The 12,500-nt window shown below is 42.5% G+C and overlaps 1 protein-coding gene across 1 annotated transcript in view; it reads right to left on the bottom strand.

Annotated features, from left to right (window-relative positions):
• Positions 1-1,184: 1,184 nt before the first annotated feature.
• Positions 1,185-12,500, bottom strand: part of LOC125043153 (dual oxidase-like) — a gene marked incomplete in the record, with an annotated part of 118,415 nt that continues 107,099 nt past the window's right edge. Inside the window, 15 exon segments of the mRNA XM_047639128.1 lie at positions 1,185-1,641; positions 2,165-2,293; positions 2,751-2,906; positions 3,705-3,869; positions 4,285-4,495; positions 4,918-5,055; positions 5,390-5,558; positions 5,761-5,877; positions 5,880-5,943; positions 6,247-6,437; positions 7,166-7,329; positions 8,375-8,380; positions 10,418-10,593; positions 10,997-11,728; positions 11,951-12,136. Of these exon segments, the coding sequence (XP_047495084.1) occupies positions 1,513-1,641; positions 2,165-2,293; positions 2,751-2,906; positions 3,705-3,869; positions 4,285-4,495; positions 4,918-5,055; positions 5,390-5,558; positions 5,761-5,877; positions 5,880-5,943; positions 6,247-6,437; positions 7,166-7,329; positions 8,375-8,380; positions 10,418-10,593; positions 10,997-11,728; positions 11,951-12,136 (2,733 nt within the window).

Here is a 12,500-nt window from a genome sequence, read left to right as displayed (position 1 = left end):
ACCAAGAGCTATAATAAAAATATTGCATGGGTTAGTAGATATTATACTAGAGAGATTTTCTTCGTAAAATATTACTACAAATAAAATAATATTGCACAACCACAAGCACTTTACACAAGATACTTTCTTTACATAACTTAACATTCATATCATTTCTTACAAGCATAATAAAACCTCATACACACATACAAAATGAGAAGCTGAACTAAAGACAAACATCATCTACAGCAGGATATAATAGTTACTTCTATAATTATCACATTATAACTTGTTGAATGTGAGCGATCATGACTACTTTCATACTAAACACAAGGTAACATCGCTACGCAAATGTACATCGAAACGCACCGAGTTATCCCCTTAAATAATCTGTTCGTAAAACTGCTCACTGCTCAACATAGGATAAATTGTCAATGATTAAAAAGACAAAGTTTTCCCCTTGCCCACCGCATTCTTGTGCTAGAGGTTATATGTTGAATACTGTTGTGTTCTTTTACTGTGGTTTCTTTTGCGAGAGGGAAGAGTATGCTGTCCCCATACCATATAAAACAATCATCAAGGCGTCCTTATAAAACTCGCATCTAGAGAGATTGTCGTTCGCACCTCGGTATGGAAAATCATCATGCTATCACATAGGATGATTATAATAATACAAAAGAGCCATCGATCTTAATAATAATAGTGACCATGGTACTGATGATGACAACAGTACGGTATTCAAAATTAATAATAACCGAAATAAAAATAAAAATATTGATGGTGATGATATTGATCATCATCATAATAATAATAATAATAATAATAATAATAATAATAATAATAATAATAATGATAATAATTAAAAAATACAATAAACTCTATTAATCATAATCATACCAAACCATAATGCTCATAAGATAAACACTATACATTAGAGAAGTATAACATTATTTTACATTCATATGACAAGATAGCACGTGTTAAGCCCAGAGGCAATAGGAAAAAGGGATGAAATTAAAACAAATTTCTACAGCAACAGAAAATGGTATAAGGCAAGAGAAACAAAGCAAGATAGAAGGCACTAGATAGCAAAGGAAGGAAAAGAAAAGGGGGGAGGCAGGGAGGGGGAGGGGGAGAAGGGGAGAGAGAGAGAGAGAGAGAGAGAGAGAGAGAGAGAGAGAGAGAGAGAGAGAGAGAGAGAGAGAGAGAGAGAGAGAGAGAGAGAGAGAGAGAGAGAGAGAGAGAGAGAGAGAGAGAGAGAGAGAGAGAGAGAGAGAGAGAGAGAGAGAGAGAGAGAGAGTGTGAGAGAAACAGCCTATAAGAAGAGCTGCGAAGTCAAGACAGAGAAGAGGCAGCCAAATGAAGAATAACAATACACAAGTGTCACGGTATAGAAAACAAGCTTCGAAGATTTGCCTTTTTTTTTCTTTTTTTTTTTTTTGATCCCCAACCTTCCATTTCTCTTATTCCTCTGTTATTTATTTTTTTTCTAACACGACAAGATATATCAAAATAGACCTCTTATGTACACGTTTAGCCGAAGTTTTCGAAGTGATGAATAAAGTATGGCAGACGTCGGCCCCGGTTCACGTTCTCGCAGGCCGTGCTCACGCTCTTCGTGAGGGGGTTCGGGCCGCAGCTGAACACGCCGATTTTAGAGACCTGAAAGCATTGCAGGAGAATAATGTCAGAGACCTGAAGGTATATTCAGAAAGCTAAATCTGTGACCGGGCATTTTGTCTAGAAAGTTAAATCTGTGACCGGGCATTTTGTCTAGAAAGTTAAATCTGTGGCCGTGCATTTTGTCTAAAAAGTTAAATCTGTGACAGGGCATTCTGTCTATAAAGTTAAATCTGTGACCTGAAATTACTTTTGAAAAACAAGAAAATAATCAAAGGCCTTCTTGAAAAGGACATGAATTCACCAAAGAAGATAATGAAATGTGAGAGCGTCAGAACTAATAGATAAAACCAATATGCGAGACCTGAATTCCTATATAAGAAAAGGATTGGAAATTTGACATGAGTAACAGATTACAAAATAAGATTAAACCATTAAATATAATCCCCTGCGCTCACATACACCGACAGTCTTTGATACATGAAGCTGAAATGATCCGAGCAAATCACACAACAAAGCCACGGTAACCGAGCGAGTAGAGGTGACTACCCGGAAGCAAACTTACATAGTTATGCGTCTTTTGCACAAACTTCAGGAAGGACGTCATATCCGGCCGGCCGAAGTGATTGATGGCTTTCAGTCCAGTGAACATGCTACGTTTGCTCAGTCGCTGGAAGTGGTTCTCGCAAATATACTGAAAAAGAAGACACAGCTTAGACCAATACCAGTTTAAGGGGCCAAATGTAATAAAAACGGTTAATTCATTTCACGGGATCTGCAAAAGTATTTATTTATTTTACCAATTCATATTTCATATGATGATGTACGTTTTTTTTTTTTTTTTTTTTTTTTTTTAAAGCTACTGGTTATGCTTTTAAACAAGAATGTTATTTTTGTATCTTTAATCACGTTCCCTTCACTCAAACTTTTTATCTCGTTATCAACGTATATTCCATAAATCTAAAAATATCTTTGCTTTCTTTGGTATAACTTTTTTTTCTCTCTGTTGCTGTAAATATCGCTTATCATTGCTTCCAAAAACTACTAGCCATATATCCCAAGTACAAATTAGTGAACATCGCCTATTTGAAAGACCTTTCCACACAAATAACATGCACACATCCGGAATATCGACTGCCATAAATACTTACCAGCATAGTCGTTCTCAAATCAAACTTATGGAAGAACTGCGTAATGAAGATGTGCATTTCTAAGACGTTAGTGACATCTTTGCGCTCGACATCACGCAGCACATCAATGAACCATTCAAACTGGCGGTGCGTCGGGCAGATCCATAGGAAATAGACCTGTGATAAAAAAGAATCATCATTTACACCTGTTTTTCAATGCTAGTGACGATATAAGTTTGATTTTCTCATGTCCTTTAAAGAATGATGATATATGCAAATCCCTTTCTTCGTTTTAATTCTTGGTCACACTGCCGAAATTTCTTTTCATATAAGTAATAATAGTGATATTAGGAACTTTAAGCTACTTCTCATTCACCGAGATTATTTCATGGAACTGAAATAGATTATATACATTTCTATTCACTGTGCAGCGTAAAATATATATTATTACAGTTATATATACACACATCTACTTCTGCAGATTTTAAAATCCTTATGCACGTCTAAAACAAGTTACTTTCATTAGTAGCTATATTTGAAATAGTTATACAAACATATGCAGTTAGCATAGGTTGGTGCTGAGATAATATTATTCTTGACAGACATTTCTATCTTCTATTTTATACAATAACTAAATAAGCAGGTTGTTGTTTTCATATTATAAAGGAACTATAATTATATCTTTATGTATATATTTAATTTCCTTCTCATAAATAGCGAAAATGCACTAATTTTAAGCAGTTTCATGATGATGAATGCTGTATACAATATACATTCACATGAAAGGCTAGCTGGATGATTTTAATACACGAAAAAGAAACGAGGAAAACACTAAGTCAACGAAGATTACCTCAAAAGAACAAGATAATAATATAAGATAGCCTCAAGACACAGCCCTCAAAAAATAAATCACAAAATACCAAAACCCACACACAACAATCTTAAAAATAGATTCATATCAATATTTCTACCTACCTTCTTACACGAAACCCCCGAGTAGCGGTTGGTCGACGTTCCGAAGACGAGATCGTTGAGGATGGAGGCGTAGGGCGTGACGCCGATGCCTCCACCGACCATCACCGCGACCTCGAACTTGTACCAGTCCTGGTTGCCGCCGCCGAATGGGCCTTCCAGACGGATCTGTGGGCGAGGCGAGGAAGGACTCAGTTAGGAGGTCCTTGGGCTTGGTCATTTCCACGACGTGAGGACCACGAAAAGGGAGGGAAGGAGTTAATAGACGATGTGACGATGTTTTTATCGAACCGAGGGTTGCATGATGTGAAGACCTCACGTTCGGAATTCGTATTGTTTAGATATTATCAATATCTCCCTTTCGCAATAGAAGAAAACTTTTGTTTTCATTCGAGTTATTCAATAACCTTTATGTGACATGAGAGCTTCCAAAAAATGAACCTCATTAATCCACCCTTAAATTGTTCATTTCTTTATATCTATCCTATGTGATAATGCGAGAACTTTCACGCATTAAAAAAAAACTAGTTTCTCCCGAAGAACCAGACTCTGCTTCTCCTCTTCTTCACCGCCATCAACTAACCTTGGGCGGGTTCTCCTCATCGTGAACATAATTATGCGGGTCGAAGAACTTCCTGAGCTTCCACGTCCACGGTCCTTGGGCTTTGATGTGACATGACAGGAAATTCTCGTGGGGCGCTGAGGTCAGGGTGAAGGAATGGTATTCTGACTGCCTGAAAGCGGTGCAGTTGAGGCGAACCCACTGGCCGCTCAGGTACTTGAAGTTGGGGGGCCTGGGGAGAGAGACCGAGGTAAATATGTGCCCAGAAGCGTGTTCTCGTAGATGTGCGCTATGTAACTTTGTACTTGTAATTATGCACTGGTGATAATTTACACATAATTATATAATCGAATCTATGCATACTCAAAAGGTAACATACATTTTCTCACTACTAAAGAGAAACAGAAAGGAAAGCTGTATAATACTCTCTAGAAGGACTGGGTATGACTTTGACTGCACGGCATCCTTCTGTCCTTGACTGACAAAAAGCATCCTTCTCTACCCTTCAGATCGACTAACTAGGCATTTTTCTATCCCAGATTTTGACTAGAAATAGACCTGAAGACGAAAAGAGACCCAGACTCATGCCCCAGAGCCTCCTCTTACGCGCAGCCCTAGAGAGCAACAGCATCCCACCGAAGACGCCCATCTCACCTGTAGTACTTGACCTTGACCACATCCGAGGGCAGCAATTCCGTCTCAATGATGTCCAATTCCATATAACGCGTGCGAAGGCTGATTATCTTGTCCAGAGTGTAGATGATGCCCGGGCCGACGAAGAAGATCCAGAACCTAAATAAACAGATACATATATAAAGCATCACAAAAAAATATTTCTTAGAACATGAGAAAACAATTGTAATATTGTAATTAATGATAAGGTAAAAATAAAGACATGTCTTTAACTAGACCCTAAAAATAATTACTGGGTGATGGATATCATTTCCTGAACCTGAATGCAAAACAAAACTGGATCGGGGGGAAGACCACAGGACGTAAAATTATTTAACTCACATCAAAATCTTTAACAGCAGCGTTATATATTTCTAAATCCAGATCCAGAAAGACAGTAATACCAGAGTAAGTAACGGAATAAAAAGGAAACCAAATTCTAGGTGATACCAACCTGGGTGCTCCCGTGAGACGAGCCAGTCCGTGCAGCAGACTGAGGATATACAGCAGGATGTACAGCTGATGTGCAGCCCAGAAGAACTTGTACGCTTTCCTTCGTATGATCGGGTGCGCGAAGATGAAGATGATGCACATGATAATGAACAGCGACACGCCAGTCAGACCTGTTAGGGATAGTTACGCGTTATATTTTGGACTTAATGATATTATTGTCTGTGAAAGTTAGAGCAGAAGTGTGACTTTTGTGAAACCGATAGTTTACAAGCTCTTTTAACTTTAGAAACTTACAATACATGCAGTCCACATATCAGTCAACCTTCCAAGCCGCTGCCACCACACGGCGACAGCGCCGCCCCAAGCACCCACCTGTGATGGTCTGGAAGAGCCAGTAGCCCACGGTCGGCTTCTGGTCGGAGGCGAAGGAGATTTCCTGCGTCAGACACCTGAGGTTCTCCACCGGCTGCGTCGACACGTGGTAGAATTGACCAAGTGGCCGCAGCTGTGAAGAATACTGAAGAACAGCGCCGTGCACGCAACGATCTTGTGGAACTGTTCACGGATGGAGAGAACATTGATTTACACGTAAAATCACCAGTCTCGGCAGAACCGACGGCAAATATCGCAATGTTTATCAGTTTAAATGTCTAGGTTATAATAAATTGTGTGAACAAAATCTTAAAAATCAGACGAATTCTCATGCAAAACAACCACATCCTATTTGTAAGAAGAATACAAAACATGAGCCAAAGAAGCAGCAGATAGAACGAACTCTACCATGCCTCTTGTCAACAAAATACAAAAGATCAAAAAGGTCAAAGCTATAGCAACCCTGACTTCAGAACACACTCCTACCTGGATGTGCGAGTCGAGGGGAATATACTGCTGGAAACTGAAGTCCTTGAGCTTGGTGATGAGGTTCCTGGACATGGTGAGCAGAAGCAGGGAGTAGCAGAAGGACAGCGAAGCGGCGGCGCCTCTGGTGATGGCAATGCCCACGCCCATGATGTGCCGCAGGTCAGTGTGCTCCGCCATGAAGGAGTAGTCTGCAAAGCGGGAGGGAATGAGTGGTGGGTGGGTGGGTGGAGGGGGTGGGTGGAGGGGGAGGGGGAGGGGAGGAAGGAGGGAGGAAGGAGGGAGGGAAGGAGGAGGGAAGGAGGGAGGGAGGGAGGGGGGAAGGAGGGAGGGAGGGAGGGGGGAAGGAGGGAGGGAGGGAGGGGGGAAGGAGGGAGGGAGGGAGGGAGGGAGGAATGGAGTGAGGGAGGAATTGATGGATGGATGGATGGATGGATGGATGGATGGATGGATGGATGGATGGATGGATGGATGGATGGATGGATGGATGAATGAATGAATGAATGAATGAATGAATGAATGAATGAATGAATGGATGGAGGAAGAGATGGAGGGAAAAAGATGAAATGAAAATTTGAAGGCAAATCAACTCACTGAGGAGGAATACTAAAATTAAGTAAATAAAAAATCGTAAACACAGACAAACCCTAATTCAAATCAAATTAACCATTTAACTAAAACACAAAGAGAAGGGAATGAAGCATATGCAAATAACAAACATTACTTAAAACAACGACATTAAAAATATATACCAGATAACACCAATAAAAGTAAAACCACAACGATAATAACAACACACATTATCATAACTACCAATTACAACAACCAATTAAAACAACAACACCAAACCAAAATACGTGACATTGAAAAAAATAACCGGAAAAAAAACGAAAACCATCGTTCTCAAAAAAAAACTCACGTATGAACCGCTCGCAGAAGAGAGCAATGGTGATCACGTAGAAAACGAAGAGGTAGAAAACGTTCTGCCTGTTCTCTTCCAGGAATGTGGCCAGCGAATTGTACTTTTTCATCATCCAGTGCTGGTTCCTGTTCATGACCTCGGAGATGTGGAAGCTTGCCATCCTGGGAGAGAAAGAAGGAGGGAGAGCAAGAGGGAGGGAGGGAGGGAGGGAGAGAAAGAGGGAGGGAGAGAAAGAGGGAGGGAGGGAGGGAGGAAATGAAAGAGAGAGAGAGAGAGAACATTATTAGTTGGTTTGTATGACAGGTCATGAGGTCCAAGTCTGCGAAAATATTTGGATCTCATGCACATATTATGTCTTATAAATTCTTTTACTAAAATTCTTGTTTACATATTTCTAGTTATTTATGTTTTCAAGTTTAGGTAAACAAACACTGATTTTTGTAAAGTAAAATACGTTATGAAAGTCGGTGACAGCGCCAAGGTTGGAGCCATGCATACTAAATCTAACACGTCAGAACAAAGCTGTTTTAACTCAAGAACGTTACTCTTTTCTCTATCGTAACTGCCAAGCGACTGAAACTGTTAAATGACCGAGTTTTTTTCCCTATAATATCACTGTTAGTCACTTTTGTTACTTCTAAAAAAAAATATTAGCAATATTTAATATTCCTGTGACTAAAATGACTTGGAGCTCCATTATAAAATAGGGAATAGGCCTACACATATTCTAAATATATCTTTTCATCAAACCAACTTGCTTAATTAACAAAATATTACAACTCCAAAAAGAGGTAATCCCTACCTACTTTTTCTTTATATCTGACTACTTTATACATTCTTTGTTATTCATCATTTCTTCCTTCTACATTTTGTTCTAATCTATAACCAGTTCCTTCTGTTCATATGAACTTTTCTGATTCATAAAAAAACAAATTAGTAACGATTTGCTTCACTGGATGCTCGTGTTACCTATGCCACAATCTATCAAAACTTATCTACGCTATACATCGTCATTCCTGGCAAAATAAACACATAGATAAATTAACATTTGGACAAATAATCAAATAAATAAAAACACAGTGAATGAACTACAAAAGTCGAAAAGACAACCCCGAACCAGCCATGCATTGAGCTCGGGCGGAGGCGCACGAGCCTCGCCGCCCTCGCCTGTACCGTGTGTATACCATGGGTGCACCGTGCCTGTACCTCTTGCTGCGGCGAGAATGGAGCAGGAGGTCCCGAGGTATCAGCACGCACACCAGGGGGTTATGTCAGCATCGGGAGTAGTCAGCACGAGCGGTTGTCAGCAGCAGAAGGGTTAGTGTCAGCGCCGTTGGTTGCGGTCACAAGCAGGGTTAAGTCAGCACAGGTTAGTTTCGTTAGCGTTAAGAAAAAGATAATTAAAAAAAAAAACACAAGCTCGGGCATGCCTAATTAAATGTTTTATGCCACCTTAAGCTATGGGTTATGGGTTATGGGTTACGAGGGTTTAGCACAGCATCTAATGGTTTCATTTTAAGGGTTAACAAAGGGGGAGGGGGTTATTTCCACAAAAAAAAAATTGGTTAGAGGAGAAGGGAGAGGAATGAGAGTAGAGAAAAGGTGACCTTAGGTTAATGCAGGACAAGACAAGCGGTGAACGATGGTCATTAATTGGTCGTGAAAAGAGGTCATCTAATGTCGATGACTTAAGGTCAAGGGTGTGAGAAAGTAAGAGAAAAAAGTAGAAAAAAAAAGCATATCCTTACACCTCTATAATAATACTGAATTAATTTACTATGGATCTCAGATAAACCATAAAAGAAAATAGTTTAGTGCCTCTACCCAATGCTCTGTATAAAGCGCCGTTAGAAAAGGGCATGGGAATAATCGTAATAGTTATTATGAAAGATTACTATTATTATTACTATCATCATCATCATCATCATCATCATCATCATCATCATCATCATCATCATCATCATCATCATCATCATCATCATTATTAAAACAATAATGATGATGATGATGATGATGATGATGATGATGATGATGATGATGATGATGATGATGATGATGATGATGATGATGATGATGATGATGATGATGATGATAATAGTAATAGTAATAGCAATAATAATAATAATGATAATTATTATTATTATTATTATAAAGACAACAACAACAACGATAATAATAATAATAATAATAGTAATAATAATAATAAAATTATTATTATTACTCTCACTATTATTATCATTATCATTACTATGTCCATCATAACCATTACAATATAATTATAAAATCATAATAATAATAATAATAATAATTATTATTATTACTATTGTTGTTAATATAATTATCACTAGTGGTATCATCATCACCATCATTATCATTATTATCATTATTATTGCAATTATCTCGTCCTCCTCAATATTATCACTGTCATTATCATTATTCTTATTTTTCTTACTCCTCTCATCGCCCGCTCTCTGTTCCCTCCCCTTCCTCTTCTTCTCCTTCCCACTCCTCCTTCCCCTTCCTCTTCTTCTCCTTCCCACTCCTCCTTCCCCTTCCTCTTCTTCTCCCTCCCACTCCTCCTTCCCCTTTCTCTCCTTCTCCTTCACCCTATTCCTCTCCATCTTCCTCTTCCTCTCCCTCACTCTATTCCTCTCCCTCTCCCTTTCCCTTTTCCTCTCCCTTTCCCTCTTCCTCCACCTCTCCCTAAATCTTTCTCTTTCTCATCCTTTCCCTTTCCATCTCCCTCTCCCTCACCCTTTCCCTTTCTCTTCCTCTTCATCTCCCTCTCTCTCTCCCTCTGCCTCACCCTATTCCTCTCCCTCACCTTCTTCCTCTCCCTCACCTTCTTCCTCTCCCTCACCTTCTTCCTCTCCCTCACCTTCTTCCTCTCCCTCACCTTCTTCCTCTCCCTCACCTTCTTCCGCTCCCTCACCTTCTTCCGCTCCCTCTACCTCTCCCTTTTCCTCTCCCTCACCCTTCTTTATCTTCCTTTCCCTCACCCTCTCCCTCTCCCCCACGTTCCATGACGAACAAAGAGCGACCTCGACGAGAACGTGGTCCCTGAAAATGCTTATCAACCACACCTGTTCCCGCGCGAGAAAACATACCCCAAAGAGGCGTGAAAAAAGGAGCGTTTATTATAGGATGATCGAAAGAGGAAAGAAAAAGAAAGAGCGGTGATTCCAAACTGAAAATGGGGAAAAGACAAACAAAAAAGCACGTTTGGCGACGCCCTTTCACCCGTCCTACCTGGCAACGTTGGTGGACGTGTCGAGGAAGTTCTGCTTGGCGCCCTTGCAGTCGAGGCCGATGGCGATGAAGTCTCCCTTGTACTCGCGCATCATCAGCTTGAAGTCGTCGTAGGTGAGCGACTCCTTGTGGTTGATGCCTGACGAGCTGAACATGCCGTTGATCAGCTCCTCGACCTGTAGCGGGAGAAGAAGACGTTGGCTGAGGGCGGTCTCGCCGGGTGGAGAGGGCTGAAGGCATTGGCGATGGGGCAATAGCATGCAAGAGAAAAGGAGCCACAGCGCTGTGACCGTCTTTGACCAAGGGTGCTCCTCATGCCTTCCCCTTCTTCTAAGTTACTCCCCTCCCTCATCCTGCTAGTTCCAGTCCCGGTGTCCTTCCCCCTTCCCTTACGGTCCTGTTTCTGAAACCTCTGCCACTTCATTCCGCGGCCCTAGTCCCGGTATTCCTTGTTCTCGCACTCTCGGTCCCAATTCTTTTATCCCACCCCTTCTCCTTCCCGGTAATCCCATTACCCCTTCCCCTGGTACCCTCCCAGTACCTCCCCCTTGAAACTGAAACTTGATTTCTGCGTCTTACCTCCTCGTCGCTGACTGTGTTCGTCTTGGCGATCTCCACCAGCGAGCGGAGCATCTCGGAGAGCTCGGTCTTGTCGATGACGCCGTTTCGGTCGTTGTCACACATGTCGAAGATGATGCGCAGCTTGTCGTCGGTCGAGCCCTTGCTAAAGAGCACGACGGTGTCCAGGAACTCCTGGAAGGAGATGCGTCCGTCGCCATCCTTGTCGACGATGTTGAACATGCGGCGCACGAAGATGTCGTCGGGCTTCATGCCGAGCGCGCCGGCGAATTCCTTCTTGGACAGCGACGTCCGCATTACCATAACGACGTCGCTGGCGGCGTCCTCGAGCTTGCGCTTCTCGCCGGGCTTGAGGCCGAAGGTGAGCTCGTAGGCCTCGCGGAAGAAGTGCTCGAGGCGCTTCGTGCGGCGCTCCTTCGTCTCGGCGTTGGCCAGCATCTGCTCCTTGTTGGTCTGCACCCTATCCAGGGCCTTCTTCAGGCTCATCAGGAACTGCTCGAGCTTGTTCAGGAACTTGTTGCGCGCCGCCTCCGTGTCGAACTCCAGGACGAGGTCGTGGTCGAGCGGTGGCCGCAGCAGCACCATGGGCTTCCGCCGCTGGTCCTGCGTGATCTCCACCACCAGCGTGTCCACGTGAGCCACGTTCACGCGCCGCAGCTTCTCGCCCTTGCGGTTCACGGTGCAGATCTCTTGGTTCGGACCGAACTTCACCTTCACGATGCGCTTGTGGTTCTGCAAGGAGCCAAGAGGAAGTTAACGGAGTCCGTCCTTCGCTACGTTTTCTTTCTGTCTGATTCGCCTACTTGCTACCGCTACTGCTCCTCTAAATGCGATCACCATTTGATAGAAAAGAACACAAACCAGTAGTACTTCTGACTCTGCTCCTACCATATAACAACCTTGTAGACCGCTTTGGCCCTTCCCTTTCCCTGGTCTCCCACGACCCCGACCTACCTGGTGCAGCCACTCCTTGACCATCATCTTGTCGACGCTGCGGCCGTTGTTGTTCTCCTCCTGCAGCGTGCGGAAGTGCCTCCTACGGGAGTTCTGGAACTTGACGGTGGCGTAGCCGGCGCCGGCACAGATGAGCGGCACGGCGGCCAGGAGGATGCACGAGTAGATGTACGTCACTTCAGAGCCCTGAGGAAGGAAGGCGGGATGAGACGGACGAATGGAATAGAGAAGAGAGATGGACGAGTGGAATGGAAGAGAGAGGGAGAAGCGTGAAGGAGGAATGAGATGGAGTGAGGGGATGAGAATCCAGGATGGAGACAATAGGACGAGAGAGTGAAGGACGGGAGAGTACACGGACGGAGCGGGTGAGGAGAGGGCGAGTGTTAGTGAGTGAGTGAGTGGATAAGCAAGCGAGTGTGAGTGTATAAAACAAGTGGAATACGGGAGTTTGCGAAGACCTTGTGACATGTTTCTGATATTACTGCCATGTACACAGACAAAAGTAAGAGACACTGGATTATAATCATTGGAAAATATACATGAAACTTAC

The sequence above is a fragment of the Penaeus chinensis genome, chromosome 33 (assembly GCF_019202785.1).
Source record: "Penaeus chinensis breed Huanghai No. 1 chromosome 33, ASM1920278v2, whole genome shotgun sequence".
Classification (NCBI taxonomy): Eukaryota; Metazoa; Arthropoda; class Malacostraca; order Decapoda; family Penaeidae; genus Penaeus; species Penaeus chinensis.
The sequence above is the reverse complement of the archived record's forward strand: the minus strand, read 5'-3'. Positions and strand labels throughout refer to the sequence as shown.